At 50.2% G+C, this 18,093-nt stretch overlaps 2 protein-coding genes across 3 annotated transcripts; both read left to right on the top strand.

Moving 5' to 3' along the window:
- Positions 1–2,399: 2,399 nt before the first annotated feature.
- On the top strand, positions 2,400–4,738 carry LOC142882280 (uncharacterized). The gene has a single exon (XM_076016946.1). It carries the CDS (start codon positions 3,198–3,200, stop codon positions 4,170–4,172), a length of 975 nt encoding a protein of 324 aa, XP_075873061.1. The 5' UTR covers positions 2,400–3,197; the 3' UTR covers positions 4,173–4,738.
- A 7,369-nt stretch (positions 4,739–12,107) lies between these two features.
- Positions 12,108–17,834, top strand: dpep2 (dipeptidase 2). Of its 2 annotated transcripts, XM_076016944.1 has the most exons (11): positions 12,115–12,310; positions 12,773–12,931; positions 13,113–13,239; positions 13,404–13,533; positions 13,770–13,920; positions 14,034–14,103; positions 14,436–14,612; positions 15,423–15,507; positions 15,585–15,660; positions 16,935–17,070; positions 17,326–17,834. In XM_076016944.1, the coding sequence occupies exons 1-11, from the start codon at positions 12,132–12,134 to the stop codon at positions 17,518–17,520; spliced, it is 1,485 nt and encodes a 494-aa protein (XP_075873059.1). In that variant the 5' UTR covers positions 12,115–12,131; the 3' UTR covers positions 17,521–17,834. The 2 variants fall into 2 exon arrangements, with proteins under 2 accessions (XP_075873060.1, XP_075873059.1); XM_076016945.1 differs by lacking the exon at positions 14,436–14,612 and having other exon boundaries at positions 12,108–12,310.
- The last annotated feature ends 259 nt before the right edge of the window (positions 17,835–18,093 follow it).

The following is an 18,093-nucleotide window of genomic DNA, read 5'->3' as shown; positions in this document are numbered from 1 at the left end:
TCTGATAGCTCTCTCTCAGCCTCCTCCCCCTGCTGCTCTCACACACACACACACACACACACACACACACACACACACACACACACACACACACACACACACACACACACAGTTTATTATGCAGTAACATTAGTGGATCCCTTCAGGCAGCTGTGCATCTCTGTATAAGTGATGAGGGTAATTTCTCCCAAACAACAGAATGATCACGTTGTCCCTCCTTTCTCTCCTTTCTCTCCCTCCCTCCTTCTTTCCTCGCTGCCGTTCTCTTCCTTGCTCGCTGGCTGGCAGATGAAAGAAAGATATTTGTTAGTGAGTCTCCTGCGTGGAGACGCCGATGGCTCCGGCGGAGATGAATTGGCTCCCGCTGCCCAATAAATACAAGCTGGAGTAATAAATAAATAAATAAATAAATCACGATAACAGGAAAATATATCTTCAAGCTGCGCTTCAAACCCATTCAAGGCCCGCCTTTCTGTGACGCCAACTCCAGCTCTGTTGGGTGAACCGGTTCTTTTGGCTCAGCTCGCTAAAACGAGTCGGTGGTTCTGTTGACGCCCAAGCGGCTCCTTAGATTTATTTGTTGCTTGTATTATTTTATTACCAAATGATGAATGACTGACGGCCATGACGTCGACAATATCAGAACGTGTCTTCCACACTCAACACAACACTCACTGTAGCCCTTTTCTAATACTTCTTTCTTTATTTGTTTTTATTTGGCACAGAACCTTCACTGCAACTGGTTGTAATGGGCCAGAACTCCACCATGGGTTGAGGATCATTGACCCGGTGTCCTGTTCGGCTCTCTTGGCTCTCTTCAAAGAACCGCTTGGTTGGCCAACCACTATCACTCAGAGGCTTCCTCAAACCAACTGCTGCATTAAGCCACTGTGAATTCAGACAACCTGAGGCCCAGTGGGTCGAAGGCAGGACTCTGCTCTCAGAGGGCAGGTGAAGCTCAGCTGAAAGGGCTAAATAAATAAACAAATAATAAATAAATAAATAAATAAACAAAAATAGTCAAATATGTGAAGTGGTGTTTAAATTCCATCGTCTCAAAATGAGCCGTTAGAATATCTTCAACTCCGAGACCAGTTCGCTCCAAATGAAAAACTGATCTCAGGTCAGACTTTCCTCATGTGTCTCCATGGCGTCTCATTAAAGCCAACTGAAGTCCAGCTTCAATGGACTGTAATGGAGCAGCCAAACTAGAAGCTCATTGGGTAAAGGCTGCGTCTAGTCCCGCCCCCACATCCGGACCCTGGGATTCTGCGTTATGATTGGACAGTCTTTTGATTGACAGTTGTCAGGAAATGCACGGAGGCGGCGCAGCAGTGCAGTGCAGTGCAGTGCAGTGCAGTGCAGTGAGTCCCTCTTGCTTCAGCAGTCACACCTGCTTATTATTGTTGTTTGAATTGAATCTAGTTGTGGTGGCTGGTTTGTTCACTCATACTGTAGGCTGGAGTGTGTGTGTGTGTGTGTGTGTGTGAGTGTGTGTGTGTGTGTGTGCTCTATAGTGTAGTGACAGTAGTTAGTGCTACTCTGACTTGGTCTGGTGGTCTCAGTGGGCTGTCAGGAAGCATCCAGTCCACTGTCTGTCACTCACACAGGACACACACACACACACACACCTTCCATCAGGGAACCTGGGCAGCACCACTGCTGTCTGGGCCTGACTGGGCCAGACTGGGCCTGACTGGGCCCATGGAACTCCCCATTGTGTCAATGGCGTCACCTCCTCACCTGTGCACATGCAATGCAGCAGCTGCACCTTGAACGCAGCACCTCGGTGCCCTTGATCACAAGGAGCCAGGGGGGTGGCGGGGGCGAGGGGGGGGTGGGGGGTGTGGGGGGTGGCGGGGGCGAGGGGGGTGGCGGCGCCACGCTAGCTGATTGCCTCAACAATGACGCTATTAATGCTACATTATGTAAATGGTAATGGTCATAAAGATCTAATAGGAGGGAGGCTAAGTACGGCGCAATTTACCGCGTCTGACTTTCAGAGCCTCTTTTGAGGGATGTTTTCAATTACGAGGAGGCTAATTTAATTCACTGTTTCGGAACTGAAAATGCATTTTTAAAGGTTGACTGGGTCTCCATTCCACAACTCAGGTTTAATCAGTCATGTACGGCGGTGGAACAGTGCAACGTCCTCTACACAGATTGACAAAGTTGCCGGGATCGACGTTCCGGGTTTTAAAGGGACAGGCGTGTTTGGCCGCCGCTGCCCCGCGCTCTCTTCCCACCCCCCTCAGACGGCAGCCTGTGGTTGTGGAGTGGAGGGTGTTCATCTAAAAGATGAAAAGACCTGCGCCTTTAAGAGGGCTGTCTCCCCTTTCCCTCATGCTCCCCCTCAGCCACACACACTCCTCCTGTGAGCATTTGTGAGGCAGCTCCTGTCCCTTATGTCTCTTTGTGGGAAAACAGAATAGACTTCCCACAGCACCAGTGGAGCCGACACAGAGCTCCAGGGAGGAGGAGGAAGGAGGAGGAGGAGGAGGAGCAGGAGCAGGAGCAGGAGGAGGGACCCGGCGGGAGCAGACCCCCGGCAGGACCTCCAGCAGGACCCCCAGCAGGACCTCTAGCAGGACCCCCAGCAGGACCTCCACTCAACTAAGGTGAGAAGCGGGAGAAGAGGGGATGCAGACTTGCTGAGGCTGGACTCAAACCAGGTCCAGGAGAGGTGTGGAGCAGCCGCACGGCCAAAGAGGTCAACCAACCCAGCTGGTAGCCCAGAACCTGCAGGGCTGGAGCGGATCGCTTGAAAGATCAGGTGGAGTCCCCATGTGAGCTCCTAGTTTCTCTCTAGGAAACTCTTCATCGAGACCAACTTCCTGTATTTTGCAGATGTTTTGGACAGAAACATCATGTGAGGGGAGGAAAAGACTGTAGCGGCACTTTTGATTTTTTTTTTTTATTATTATTATCATTATTATTATTATTATTATTATCATTATCGGCCCGGCGAGCAATTTGCAAAGAGTCATTTGTGGTGTGAAATGGAGATGCTCTTTAAAGAACGTCTGCGACGCTCCCTGCAGGCGTCTTAATTCACCAGCCGGCCGTTTATCTTATTCCTGCAGCTCTTTCCGAGGGGCAGCGTTGAAAGGCTCCGGCGATAGCGCTCCTGGGAGGCGGCTATTATTTCTCCCATGAAGTCTTGAAACTTTGCAGCTGCGGACCGGCGCTGATAGAAAATGATGCGGGGGGAGTGGCGTGCGTCCCGCAGCTTCAGAGCGGCAGCGGAGGAGGAGATGTTGAGCGGCTGCCGAGTGGTCAACGGGCAGAACCGCCACCCGGGCAGAGACGAGGTCCGGACGCCCGCCCACCACCAGCACCGGCACCACCAGCTGGGCCTGGAGGTCCAGACACCAGCCCACATGGCCAACGGGGGAAGCGGCAGGAGCTGCTCCACCTACCAGGACGAGACGAGCGGCGGCGGCGGGCGGCGACGGCATCTCCGGTCCGCCCAAGCCCCCCGCACTGGTCCCGCCCCCTCCCGCTGCTGCTGCTGCTGCTGCTGCGGTGGTCAAAGTGGGCAGGAGGGCCTGAAGAAGGTGTGTCGCAGCGAGGAGGACGGCCCCTGTCCCTTCCCCGGCCTGGCCGCCGGCGTGCTGGAGATGCGGGTGAAAGAGGGCAGCAAGATCCGCAACCTGATGGGCTTCGCCATGGCGCGGGTGCAGGGCGGTGGGGGGGGGCAGCAGCAGGAGGAGGGCCTGAGGCAGGTGGTGTTCAGCGGGTCGGGCCGCGCCGTCACCAAGACCATCACCTGCGCCGAGATCATGAAGCGCAAGGTGGGAGACCTGCACCAGCTGACCAAGCTGCGCTACAAGGTGGTGAGGGAGGTGTGGGAGAGCGCCGAGGGGGGCGGGGGGGCGGCCTCGGGGACCACGGTGCACAGGACGGTGCCGTCCATCAGCATCCTGCTGTCCAAAGACCCCCTGGACCCCCAGGAGCCGGGCTACCAGCCCCCCGAGGCCGTGCTGGCGCTGTGGGGGGAGGCGGAGGAGGGGGGAGGGGCAGAGGGGGGGTCGTCCTCCTCGCTGGCGCCGTGCAAGAGACGGGCCGGACCGGGACCCGGACCTGACCTGCCGTACGGGCCGGGGACCCCCCCTCGCTGGAAGAGGGCTCGTCTGGCCGGGGGGGTCTCGGTCCAGCCGCCTCCTCAGTGAGCAGCGGCAGGAAGTGACTGGATCTGTCAACTGGCTGCCGCCCTGCAACTCAAGCACAATGCTGAGACAATCACAACACACACACACACACACACACACACACACACACACACACACACACACACAGCAACTGTGTGATGTTTTTCTTTGTCCTCACAAGAACTGAGCAGCAGTTCCACCAATCAGTGTGGAGAGCTGGGGGGGGGGGGGGGTGTACATAGGTGTGAAGGTGTTTTTTTTTTGGTTCTTTATTTTGTTTGTGTCTTTTTTTTGTTGTGTGTGTGACACGCTGTCACACACACAACAGCTGCGGTGATGTGTGTAACAACCATGTGACAAAGACACCCAGAGGAGCCGTGAGCAGCAGACTGGGGATTCGTGCTCGCAGCTCTGCAGCCTTGATGGTGTGTGGACGACTCATCTGCCATTGCACTGTGTCACTATCACCTCCCTTCTCCTCTTCCTCTCTTCTTCTTCTTCTCCTTCTCCCTCTTCCTCTCCTCTTCCTCTCCTTCTTCTTCTCCTTCTCCCTCTTCTTCTTCTTCTCCTTCTCCCTCTTCCTCCCCCTCTTCCTCTCCTCCTCCTTCTCCCTCTTCCTCTTCCTCTTCTTCTCCCTCTTCCTCTCCTCCTTCTCCCTCTTCCTCTTCTTCTCCCTCTTCCTCTCCTTCTCCTTCTCCCTCTCCTTCTCCCTCTTCCTCTCCTTCTTCCTTTTCCTCTCCTCCTCCTTCTCCCTCTTCCTCCCCCTCTTCCTCTTCCTCTCCTTCTCCCTCTTCCTCTTCCTCTTCTTCTCCCTCTTCCTCTTCCTGTCCTTCTCCTTCTCCTTCTCCTTCTCCTTCTCCCTCTCCTTCTCCCTCTTCCTCTCCTTCTTCTTGAAAACAAAGGCTCGGTGTGAAAAGTACCAGCGGCTCCGAGCCGTCGCCGACGGGACGGACAAATTGAAAAACACACAGGGCTTTTATTTGTCTGATTATCAACGCTCACGCAAGCTCAACATTGAATAAATTCTTCTCTCCCCGACAGAAAATGTTGCTCAGCGTTCCCTGTGTATTACTTGCGCATCGCTGCGCTTTGCAAGGCTCTGATTGAACGGAAAATCACAGCGTGCCGATGGTTCTGATAAGAGTAACTGCGGGGAAATTTGTCTGCGGCAAAGAAAAAAATTGAAAAAATAAAAAAATAAATGGGAAAAAAAAAAAAAATTCTGATTTAATGACAAAGCTGTTGATAAGGCAGCGCTCCTTCAGCGAGCCAGGCTGACAGAGAGGCCCAGGGCAGAAATACAGGCAGAGATTATCATTAAGATAACAACATAACATCACACAACGCAGTGCAGCAGGGATTAAAAGTGGGCTTGACGGAGCTTCACACAACACCGTTCCTGCAAAATATGGGAGCAGGAAAACCCGCTGTAATCCTGGCTTTCAGCCGCCGGGCCGACCTGCCCCCCCCCCCCCCCGCGCAGCACCGTCCGCTGACATTTCTCATGCAGAATGCTGTCTGTGGCTGTGGGCTGCACAGACAGCGGCTGCAGTGTTGGACCACGCTTTCATTATGATTTCTTTGGAATTTATTTTCGCTCTTCAAAATCAATGCAGCTGTAAATATGGGCTGAGGCTAAAAGGACCCGTTTGCACCACAAACAGGACCTCCAGCACACAGATGAATATTATTCCATTCCATTAATATTATTAAAAATGTACATTTCTCTAAAAGTTGTCCTTAAAAAAAAAAAAAAGAAACAAATGCTTCTGCAAATAATTACCGGCTGAACATTTTTTTTTCCTTGCCACTTCATCACAGCCGGGCCCACCGGGACCGAGACAAGTGGAACCTGGTGTGCAGCTTCCACCGTTGATCTTAATGAAAATCTGCACACACAGATGCCGGCCCACTAAAGTAAATGAATCAGAATGACTCTGAAGCCAAAAGACAATTCTGCCGCGGCATAAAATAGAGGCGGGGGGGGGGGGGGGTGAGCCCTGTGGCATTAGTGTTAAATTTATCCTTCAAAGGAATATAAATCCTCATATTTCATCCAGTGGTCATCCAGGAGTGGACACAGACTGAGGCAGAAACAGTGATTAACCTCTCTCTTGATCTTATTAAAGGAAGGGGAGCTCGGCAGGGCAGCCAAGGTTGAATAAGAAACGCTGCGACTGCAATACGTCACGTTGGTGGCAGCCTGGAGTCCTGGAGAGAGAGCTGGAAGGTGAGCAACGCACGTTGTTGTTATCACGGCGGGAACAGCCTGGGACGGAGCCGCCGCAGCGTGCCGGTCAATCTGATACTGCCGGTCTGAGGAAGATTTCAACCATCATCACCTCAGAAGAATTTGGGGGCCAAGTGTGAAAATGTAGGGGGGGGGGGGTAATTACAGGGCTAACGGCGCCGACTGAGAGAACAGATAAAAAAAAAACACGCAGTGACAAAAGCATTATAATCCCAGGCAAAATCCAATGCGGCTGGCGCCAAATAGCGCGGCGGCGGAGTCAACAAGGTGCATTATGGGAGCGCGGACACGGTGATTCACCTGCCGAGAGGCAGGTTCAGCCCGGCGCCGCTGCTTTCAAAGAAGCAGTCAGGGTGGAGGTGAGAGGGACAAGGAGGCCTCGGCGGAACAATGACACACACACACACACACACACACACACACACACACACACACACACCACTGCCGGCTTTAAAAGAGCCGCAGTGTGAAAGTTGAGGGGAGTAATTAACGGCTACTTGCTGATATTGACCAGCAGGAGGCACCAGGATCCACTGAGAGTTTTCACCTGGGTAAACATCTTGACTTGTGTTAAATAGCAACTTCCTGCTCCTGCAATACCACACAACACAACACGCCATGATAAAACTGCATGACCAATACCACACAATGGGACACGATACACTTTGACTGTCACCATGAGGTCCTGCCTCCACAGCTGGATCAAACACAGTGAAGAGCACATATTGCTCAAAATGCACACACACACACACACACACACACACACACACAAAAAAAAATAAGGATTGTAAATAAAAACTCTGCAAAATAAAAGACTAAATAATGCACAATTTCACTTTAAAATGCAAATTAATATTTGTTTCAGTAGACAGAAAAAGGCCACTGGACATTTGGTTCTTTCTGGAGGAGAACCCTCTCTGAAGTGACCCGTCACACTTTACGTGAGCACAGCCAGCAGTCAGAGCAGCGCTGAATGTGAATAAATTCATTTTGAAGTTGGGATAATTACAATGTTGCCACTCTATTTTGCAGGCTTCGCCGCTGCAGCGGATGAGAGCGAGGTCTCTGGGATGGTGTGGGAGTTCGCTATCTCCCAGCCTCCAGATGGCTGCGTCTTCTCTTATCTAGAAGAATGGCTGCTGCCTCAATTTTTCAACCCGCCTTATCTGGGAGTCCTTTAAATTGAATATTTACTGGGGGGTGGGGTGGGGGGGGGGGCTGTGTTTTCTCTCAAGTCCACATTCTTCCGCCGTGTGGAGACGGGCCGGAGGTTTTTCTCACTCGTGCAGCCGCTTTGTCCGCCGTGCGGAGTAATGGGACGCTGATTGATGACGTGATTGTCAGCAGAGAACGGAAGGTTACGCAGCTAAACGGAGAGCAGCGGGGACACATTAACCAAGGGCCGGAGAGGGATTCACAGTAGGAAGGGAAAAATAACACGCGCAGACCAACAACGTGCAACTAGACAGCCAAACGGATGGGATTAATCACTTTCCCAACAGTCCATTGTTTCCCTGCGCGGCGCACACTGGAGGTTAAGAGAACACTTGACAACAGTTATAAACATCTTAATGCGGCGCTGACGGCTGCTGCTGCTGCTGCTGCTGCTGCTGCTGCTGCTGTCTATCTGCATAAACAGGCCGTGCACGGCGCCACTGGCTGGCAAGTGTGTGTCTGGAAATGTCTTTTCAAAAAGCATTTTGTGAACTGCCTCCGTGTTGGATTAATCAGCACGGCTGAGAATGTAATTGCTATGCCGGAGTCAAAGCTGTAAGAGCAGATAATGAACAGTGACGACGGCGCTGCCAGGAATTGAGGGCAGCAGGAAATGAGAAGTTTGAGGAAGCCCAACGGCCGGCGTGCGGAGTCGCAACTCACAGAACAGCGCGCTACGACAAGGCACCTGTGACAGGTGCGTCGGCCTCGTCGGGCCTGAGAGGCTGCGAGGAAAATCACTTGAAAATGACATTGGTGGATCACTTCAGCCATGACCTGCTTTGCATGCGTCGCTCCACTCTCCATGTATTTCATACATTTCCTTGCATGACGGATGGTTCGATGAAGAAAACCCTCGCCACCGCTTGGGCTGACTGTTGCTGCCCTCTAGTGGACGCAGAGCTCCAGGTAAACAGTGGGTCTGCTAACGTGATGATAATCTAGCGACGCAAAGCAAAAAACACAGCGTGGTGTTTTCTGCCTTTTCATTCTTGAACAGTGCAACCAAACACCGTGACTTTGAAGTGGTGATGATGTGATGAAGCTGCCCCCATTAGAAACACAGCACTCAGTCAAGTCACACGCCAAGGTTGCAATGAAGAGCAGAAGATCCTCACACCTGCTTCACTTCCAGCAAGAACACACAATCCTGTTGGTGTGTGTTGTGTGTCTGTGCGGAGGCAAACACTGTCTTCAGTGTGTCTGGGTAATGTCCAGCGAGAGGTAAAGGCAATCACTGCGGACAAGAGGGCAAGCCAACTCAACACTATAAGAGTGAGAGTGGAGTGAGAGTGGAGTGAGAGTGCAGTGGAGAGCCTCGGAGTTAATGGTCCCAACAATAGCAGGGATGTAATTACTTCCTGGTAAACATGACAGTAAACAGCTCATTCCAATGTGCTGGGATGGTCAAAAAGACTGTAATGTGGTGTGTGTGTGTGTGTGTGTGTGTGTGTGTGTGTGTGTGTGTGTGTGATAAGATGCGGCTGATGCAGTGACGCCCAGCTGCTGCATCATGGTGTTATCTGCACACCGGGCTCCACCGGTCGATGCTGTAGTTTGCAAAGCAAAGTGGACAAAAGGATCCTGCAGTACAAAGTCAGACTGAGGAGCGCAGCACAGCCGCTTCCCTCCGACCCGCCCACAAAACCCTCCGACCCGCCCACAAACCCCTCACAAACCCCCTCCTCTGACTCTGTTAAACATGTTCAAATCATGACAGAACCTGACGCCGCTGCAAGCCAACAATTATTCCCACAATTCAGAATGAGATTGCTGGCGTGACAGCGGGACATCGGTGCAAAAGTAAGAAAAAAAGAAAAGAATATTTACACAATGTTCACATTTTCAAAGTGCCTCTTAAATGTAAGTTTAAATGTTGTGGTATTTATTTAAACTTTGTAATCAAGTGCGTTCTTACTATCACCCCCCCTCTCCCAGGGGTCCTTCACAGCCAGACCACCAGCACTGAGCCCATCTCGTGACCCAATCAGCAGCAACTCCCCCATCAGACTCAACGATGGGCCGCTGTTGTTTTCATGCCTCTCAGTCTCCAGACGCATTCCACAGCAAGGTCGATGGCACCACCAAGTCATTGGCTTCATTTGAATTCAAACAGTGTCATGGGCGGGGGGGGGGGGGGGGGGGTACAATAACATTAAACACAGTTGTGATTACTCCACTGAAGCAGCAGCGTCGACCAATCGGAGGCCAGCGGCTCTGCTCATTACTGACTGCAGGTCTAAATCTCAGTGGGTGCGCGGCCCCGTTGGCCAGACTACCCCCCCCCACCCCACCCCCCCGGCAAGCCTGCAAACCAGGGAGTCTAACTCAAACGCTCAGTGGGACTGAATGTCAAACTGGGACAGAATCTTCCTCCAGAGTACAATGGACCAAGCGTCTTATATGGAGGCAAACAAGCTGAATATGGAACAAAGCAAAGCTTCATACCAGACAATAAGTCACTTCATATTGCACTCATGCTAAATCACATTTCAAATAATAGAAAATCATCAAAATAAATAAAATGCCAGTAAAAATCATATGGCTGGTTTTTATTTGCAGGCTGATTATACATTTAGACATAATAATAATAATAATAATAATAATAATAATAATAATAATGTCCTTCAATCAACATCCTGTTCTTACTGATGTGCCAAAATACCAGCAGAGCATTCTGGGATTTGTAGTCTCAGACAATGTACAATGTACTTTCTATTCCTTCCATTGGAAGACACGCTGCTTACATTAGTGTTCAAAAGTCTTTAACATTGTCTTCAAAGTAATTCACATGTGATTTATTTATTATTATTATTATCATTATTATTATTATTATTATTATTATTAAAGTTGTTGTTGCTTGAAGTGGAGCTGTTGCTAAGATGCTGTTGTGTAGTTGAATATTATAAAGTGGTTGATATTTTCTAGGCAGGAGATTCGGGGTCACTGTTTGTTGTTTTCAGAACAGAGAAAAATAAACATGTCGAAAAAATCTTAAAAGGGAAAATATTCACTGTTGTTTGGTTTCATTTATGGCACAATATTGTTTCACTTTTTACTCGAGTAAAGGAGTTGAATATGTGCTTTTACCAGTGCCTACTGTGTGTGTGTGTGTGTGTGTGTGTGTGTGTGTGTGAGGGGGTGGGGGGTGTATTGATGTCTTATTATTTTGAATGTGCATTCTGACAACTGTGTTTATTCGGGGGGAGAATGAAGAGAAACGTTTACCTGTTCGGAGCAGCAACCTTTAACTCTGGGGTTGAAGGACCTCTCTGCTCTCTGCCACTCTCTCCATCTTCCATCCTTTCACTTGGCACTGACAATCAGACACAAACATATTGTTGTCAACTAATAGGACAGAATAATTGAAAAGCAGGACTGAAGAGTTGAGCTCAGTGTGTTTGTAACAATAGCTCCATATTTTCAAGAACAAGAGAGAGAGCTCACCATTCTCACATCTCATCCCTGGCTTCTAGTTAGCCGACTAGCACGCTAGTTAGCCGACTAGCCAGTTAGTTAGCCGACCAGCAAGCTAGTTGGCCGACTAGCCAGTTAGTTAGCCAACTGGGATGTAATAATACTTGGGTTTTATATAATATTTTAAATAGGTAGAAACAACAACACCCTCGTTCTCAACAATTCACACAACTCACTCGCCCACAACATTAAAAGAAAATCTTTTTTTTATTTTTTTTATTTAATGGCTAACTGGCCATGAGACACTTGGCCAGTTAGCCTCCTTCCTAAGAATATTATAATAAATAATATATAATAAATAATAATTATATCAGAAGATTCAAAGTAATGTTTTTGTGAGTCAACGGGGCTGCTAATAATTACAACGTGTTGTTGGAACTGAGCAATAATGTCAACGTGAGACACTTTTGGTTGAGCTACTCACTGGATCCACATCTGATAGCTGAACGACGCCCCTGCTCCCAGTGCGCATGCGCAGCCTGCACTCGCCGACTGGCTGCGTCAGCGTAGGTACCAGGTGAGAGGAGGATCGTACCATTGGCGAGAGGGGGGGGTGAAAGAGAGAGAGAGAGAGCCGGCTCCCAATCAGGATCCGGCTCCCGTGGTTCACGTCAAAGAGCCGGCTCTTAGAGCCGTTTCGTTCGCGACCGACACATCACTAATTGTCACAATGACGGCAGTCCTTCGTCTCGGTGTGCCACGTTTCAATTAATACAAGGCAATAAAACAAAAGAGAAAAGTGTGTCAGTGTTGTTTATGTTTATAACGAGGCAGCCACGCGGTACCAACACACACTCGGTGTTGCCCAGAATGTGAGTCAACGCGGGTTCTGGTGGTTTTCTATCACACGTGGTTGGACAGATGTGGGATCAGGATGATCATCACGCTGCTGCATTCACTTACTATCAGACACCACGTGTCACTGAACCTCCCACACTGACTGCAGTGACACCGAAGCGGTCAGCAACACAACTTTCTTCAACACACTTCTGTCCACCGTCGCGACTTTGCACGTCGCTCGCAGATCGCAGATCGCGATGTCGGACGGTGGCTGGAAGTCGGTTTTTCCGACGGCGCTCGAAGGCAGCACAGTGGCGCAGCCTTCAGGTAGGCTGTTGATCTTTGTGACGCTGCAGCTCAGAGCTGGAAACTGGTCGGCGGATCGCGTTGTTCATCAGAAGGTTCGTCCAGAAGTTCCGAGGCTTCCCGATCGGTGGTAAATAAATTCCATTCCGCTGTTTGCGAGTGCAGAGGTTCACTGTTGGACCGCCAGGGAGCTTCTACTCACTGTCCACTTTGCTTTGCTTCGCTGTCTTCTTGTTCTTGTCCCAACAAAATACAAAACATTCAGCAGTTGGCACGAGGAGGCGTCCTCTCATCATGGACTGATGTTTAGTGCGAGCCCTCAGACACTGAGAAGATAACGGCTCTCTCATGGTTCTGCTGTGTTCTTCCTACTGCAGTCCTGCTTGTGAACACTGAGCCAACATCACAGTCCAGCCCTTCCACTCACTGAATGCACATAGCACTCCACTGCCAGAGCGCAGCACGCGCAGCACGCTGCAACATTTCAGCAGAAGCACTTTGTGAATGTTTTGTGTTGCCCAATGTTTGTCTCAATATGGCATTTAAACTGACCCTGGGCGACACATTGATTGATTGGCTCTGGTCCCGCCAGCCGCTGCCCCCTGGAGGAACCGGAAGGTTCTTCATGCAGAAGTGGGATGAGTTCCCCCGGGTTCCTCGTGGTTCTGTTCTGCCTGTGTCTCTTCACACGTGTGCAGCCTGAAGGGAAGCGAGCGCAGGACTTGATGCTCACATATCCTCTGATTGATGGGTGACAGATGCACACACACACACACACACACACACACACACACACACACACACACACACACACACACATATAGTTACATAGTTATATATGTGTATATATATATATGGTTATTTCTGCTGCACATATTCCTGAAGTCTAAATGATTAACTGAACTGAACTAACCCTAACCCCCCCCTGCCAGTCACAATGACTTTGCCATGCAGCTGAGGAAACGCTACAGCAACCGCCTGAGCCAGATTGACCTTCACAATGTCAGTGAGCTGACCACGGACATCAGGCGTCTGCGTGCAGGCCACGTTCAGGCGCAGGTGCGAGCGCTCACTGTGTTTCCACACTCAGGCCAGTGGTCAGGTGACAGGTGGAGCGAGACTGACCGCAGCCCCCCCCCCCCCCCCCCCCTTCAGTGATGAAATGTCTTTTCCTCTCTCTCTGGCTGCACTCTGCTGCCCCCCCCCCCCCCGCACACACACAGCTGTTTGCGGCCTACGTCCTGTGCGGCGCCCAGCAGAAGGACGCGGTGAGGCTGACCCTGGAGCAGTTGGACGTGCTGCGACGCATGTGTGCCGAGTACCAGGAGTTGGAGCTGGTCACATCCACCCGAGGTGAGCGGCGCACGTCGCGCACAAACGCACAAACGCACACTGCCAGGAAGCTACGCAACGCCCAGGTGGCGGTGGGTGGAAACCAAAGGTCTTTGTTGTCGTTTGGTGTGCAGGCCAAAACGCACTGTCGCACTATTTAGATATAAATACTCTAGTAGAGTAACAAAGTTTTTGTACTGTGTGTGTGTGTGTGTGTGTGTGTGTGTGTGTGTGTGTGTGTGTGTGTGCCTGTGCAGAGCTGCGGGACTCCAGGTCCAGGGGCAGCATTGGCTGCCTGATCAGTGTGGAGGGGGGCCACGCCATTGACAGCAGCCTGCCCACCCTCAGGATGTTCTACCAGCTGGGCGTTCGCTCCATGACGCTGACGCACAACTGCAACACTCCGTGGTAGAGCCGTCTTCTGTCAGGGCAGCAGTAGCCACCCACAGGCAGAAGCTCCCCAGTGGAATATTGCTTTGCAACAATACTGTCTCCTGGTTTGCCTTTGTTTTTCCATGAAGGGCCGAATCGTCCTCCAGACTTTACGACGTCTATAACAGGCGCAACAGTAGCCTGACGGACTTTGGGAAGGTGAGCAAAGCTTCAGCTTCACATACGTCACTGCCGCCGTTTAGCTTGGAGGAACACAAACCAGGACATTTACATTGCTGTGCGTGTGCTACTCTCTTATGTCTCGTTGAATAGAACCCGGACGTGTTGTTGAGAATGGTTTTTATGCCAAATTGTCTCCTTTTGCCAGGATTCTGTTTCCCCAGAAAGGTCAAATAACCCAAATGTTGCTGAGTCAACAGTAGGAGTCATTGAACAGTCAGTGTGGTAACTTGGTGGCAGAGAAGCTCCACACACCGGCCTCTGGTCTGTGGCCTGCTCTGTGTCAGCCTCCCTGCTGCTGTGCTGTGCAGGCGGTGGTGCAGGAGATGAACAGGCTGGGGATGATCGTCGACCTCTCCCACTCCTCCTGGGAGACGGCCAGCGCCGTGCTGCAGCTCTCCAAGGCGCCCGTTATCTTCAGCCACTCGTCCTCCTACCAACTCTGTGGACATCACCGCAACGTGCCGGACTGGCTGCTGCACAAACTGGTCAGAGGAAGAGCGACGCACGCAAAGACTTAAACACCTTTCCACAGCATCTGTTTGAGCGATCCCCTCTGACGTTGGGTGTTAGGTGATTTTCCTTGATGCATGAGGACATCCGTGCAGAGATCACGAGTCAGTGTGAAGCACACCATAGAAACAACATTGATATTCTAGAAAAGCAGTGAGGGAATTCCCTCAGCTCAGTCAATCAGCGAGACGTCACAGCCTGATGAATCTTTGAGCCAATAAAGCCACACTGGTTGTGTTTGTGCTGCTGCTGCTGCTGCTGCTGCTGCTGCTGCTGCTGCTGCTGCTGCTGGACGGGTTCAGAGTTTACTGAAGCACGTGGACGCAGATAGTTTTGGAATGAAACTGGGATACACTTGAGGTTCAAGGGCGACTGAAACCACGTTTATTATGGCAATGAAAATGTTTATTTGACTGGCTTGAAGCCGCCGTTGACACGACTGGAAATAACAACGTCAAACAAACGGCACATTGTTGCCACTGATGCAGGAGTGATTAACTCTCCAGCACGCGGACTAACAGGATGTCAGCTGTTTGTTGTCTCTGCCTGCACGACTCGAGCCGTCCTCCACTTTGAACATTAGCCTCTCCCTACAGTTGCAGTGAGATACAGTAGAGGCACCTTTGACGTCATTCCAAGCCTTTAATACCTGCTTTCACTGCAGGGAAGTTTGCATTTATGTCTTCCTCTTAGAATACTGCATGAAGATCCGGCTGTGTTGAGACACGTTGCTTTTCTCCTATCTCCCTCGCCGACTCCTTGCATGACTGCACGCTGTGTTTCAGAGAGACAACGGGGGGGTGATCATGGTCAACCTCTACAGCAACTTCATCACTTGCAGGGACGAGGCCACCGTTTCCGACGTGGCGGGTAAAAGACCTGTGTTGGTTGTTTTGGACCAGCAGCTCCGCACGCACTTGACCGGTTGACTCCGCCTGCTCTTTCAGACCATTTTGATCACCTCAGGCGCGTCATTGGACCCAAATTCATTGGAATCGGAGGGGATTTTGAAGGCGTTGGCAGGTAAGAAACACGCCCTGGAAATTCCCGTGAGAAAACATCAACACACTTTTCACTCTTAGGGTCTGACGCCGGCACCGTCGACGTGTGTGGACTCACTAGGTTGTGTGTTTTTTTAGGGTGGGCGAAACAACAAATGGTTAAAAGAGTATCGGCAAAACTTCTCGTTTCTATAATTGAGGATTAAAGAGCCGGCATGTGAGATTTTGCAGCATCTTATGGTGGTAAAGCGTACTGCGACCAATTTGAATGTCATTTTCTGTTTTCTGGTGTTCCGCTTGGTCTCGTCGCTTGGTCTCACCAGATATCAACTATAATATCCGGGTAAAATCACAAAACCCTCAGCAGATCCACTGAAAGTGATTGTGAGTGACTAGAAAGCAGGTGGCACAACTGGGCCGCTGCCTTGGAGGTGAACTGAAGTGAACTGAACTCCTGAGCCTGGAGGGAACAGCTCGGGCCTTCTGCCCTTTTCTAGCCATCGTAGGTGGAGCTTGGTGATGGGCGGCGAGAGGGGTGGGAGGGGCGGGATAGTGGGAGGGGCAGGATAGTGGGAGGAGGTTGAGGGCCAAGGCAGGAAGTAGGGAGAAAAAAGAAAAGGGGGAGGGGGTAAAGATACAGAGGGGAGGAAGAAGAGAGAAAAAAAAATAATAATAATAAGTGCTCATGTGTATCTAGTGCAGTCTTATGTGAATGTGCATTAAAACTATTTAACATGTCTTCTTGTGTGTCTTTGTGTGTTAAAGTGTTTCTATGGGTGTTTGCTGGTCTGTGTATGCTCAGTTGTTCGGTCGTGGGGGCATTTTGGAGGGTGGGAGAGTTTGTCCACTGGAAGATGTGTGACAGGGGAGCATTGGTAGTGAGTTGGGCTTCCTTGATTGTCTTCTTCAGGGCGGGGTTGGTTGCAGCAGATTGGAGGTATGTGAGGGCTATGGTTTGATGACGTTGTCCTATGGTTTGGAGGTGGACCTGCTTTATGTTCCAATAGCTCCAGCAGACCCCTGTGACCCTGAGCTCGGGAAGAGGCGGGTATGGAAAATGAATGAATGAGTGAGTGACTGAAGCCACAAATCAACAGCAGTCGCTTCTTGACAGACACCAGTTGAAGTCATGTTGTCAATGTCCAATGAAATAATCATTTGCCCCTCAGATGATCCTTGTCAGCTGATTGGCTTGTCAGATGGTTGCTTCTGTACCTCCCAGACACTTCTTCCCATGGTCCTAACATCCTGTTTGCATGGCGGATGAATACTTTTCACGGTCTTTTCTATGCACAGGTTCCCCAAGGGTTTAGAAGACGTGTCCAAGTATCCCAATCTAATCCAGGAGCTCCTGCAAAGAGGCTGGAACGACAGCGACTTGGCCGATGTGCTACGGAGGAACTTCCTGCGAGTGTTTGAGGAGGTGGAGAGAGTGAGTGCAGTGACGACAGTGTTTTCTTTCAGGTTGTGTCAAACCCAGGGTTAGGGTTAGGAAAACTGGAAGGACTCGTCCTCGGGGGGCGTGGCTTCATCAGAATGTCTTTTATACTCTGAGTTACCCTTCCATCTGTGTGGTATCATTGTTCAATCAAGTGGTGAGTACTGTAAAAGCAGTTAGTTAGAGCAGTTAGTTAGAGTAGTTGGTTGAAGTAGTTAGCTAGAGTTACCGACCCTTTGACTGTTCCAGGTCCGGGATGAGTTGAGTTCCAAGCCTCCCAGTGAGGAGCAGATCCCCACAGCGTTGGTTCAGAACCCCTGCAGGATGGTCCTCAGACCTCCTTACCTGAGGCCACGCCCCACATCCAGAGCCCATCGTGGACCAAGCCTCCTGGCAGCCCTCAACACAGCACTGCTGCTGTGCAGCCTCCTCAACGCTTTATGAATACTTCAAAACTGAGCCTTTGAAACTTTCTGAACTGAAAACTGCCATCACTGTGCTTCATAGTTGTAGCTGCACACACACACAGTACACATTGTGTACTGTGTGTGTGTGTGTGTGTGTGTGTGTGTGTGTGTGTGTGTGTGTGTGTGTGTGTGTGTATACATTTATCATTGTGGTAGTTTACATGATTATCAAGTTAGCAGGAAATGTAGTCCATTAGCCATGAGTCCACTGTTTGCATTTTGTCTTCAGAACGGTGAATATTCTGTCCTTTCTACAAAATAATAAATTGTTTGTTTTAAAAGATAAAAGTATGACGTCATGTTTGTAAATATTTTCTTCTTTGCAGTCATCAGATTAATGTGTTCCAAAGTGTAGTTTAGTTTGTTTTAGTCTGTGATCATTTTAAACTTACATTTTATTCTATTAATGTCATCAGCATCTGCATCGCTTTAAATATAGTGTGTGTGTGTTTTGTCAAGGATCATTATAATTTTGTTTGTTTGTTTGTTTGTTGAATCCCAGACATGAAAGATTAGAGATGATTTTCTGCTACTATGACCTGTCTGCACA

Source organism: Nelusetta ayraudi, unplaced genomic scaffold, assembly GCF_046127955.1.
Source record: "Nelusetta ayraudi isolate G7.1 ecotype Tasmania unplaced genomic scaffold, CSIRO-AGI_Nayr_v1 ptg000246l, whole genome shotgun sequence".
NCBI classification, from domain to species: Eukaryota; Metazoa; Chordata; class Actinopteri; order Tetraodontiformes; family Monacanthidae; genus Nelusetta; species Nelusetta ayraudi.
The sequence above is the reverse complement of the archived record's forward strand: the minus strand, read 5'-3'. Positions and strand labels throughout refer to the sequence as shown.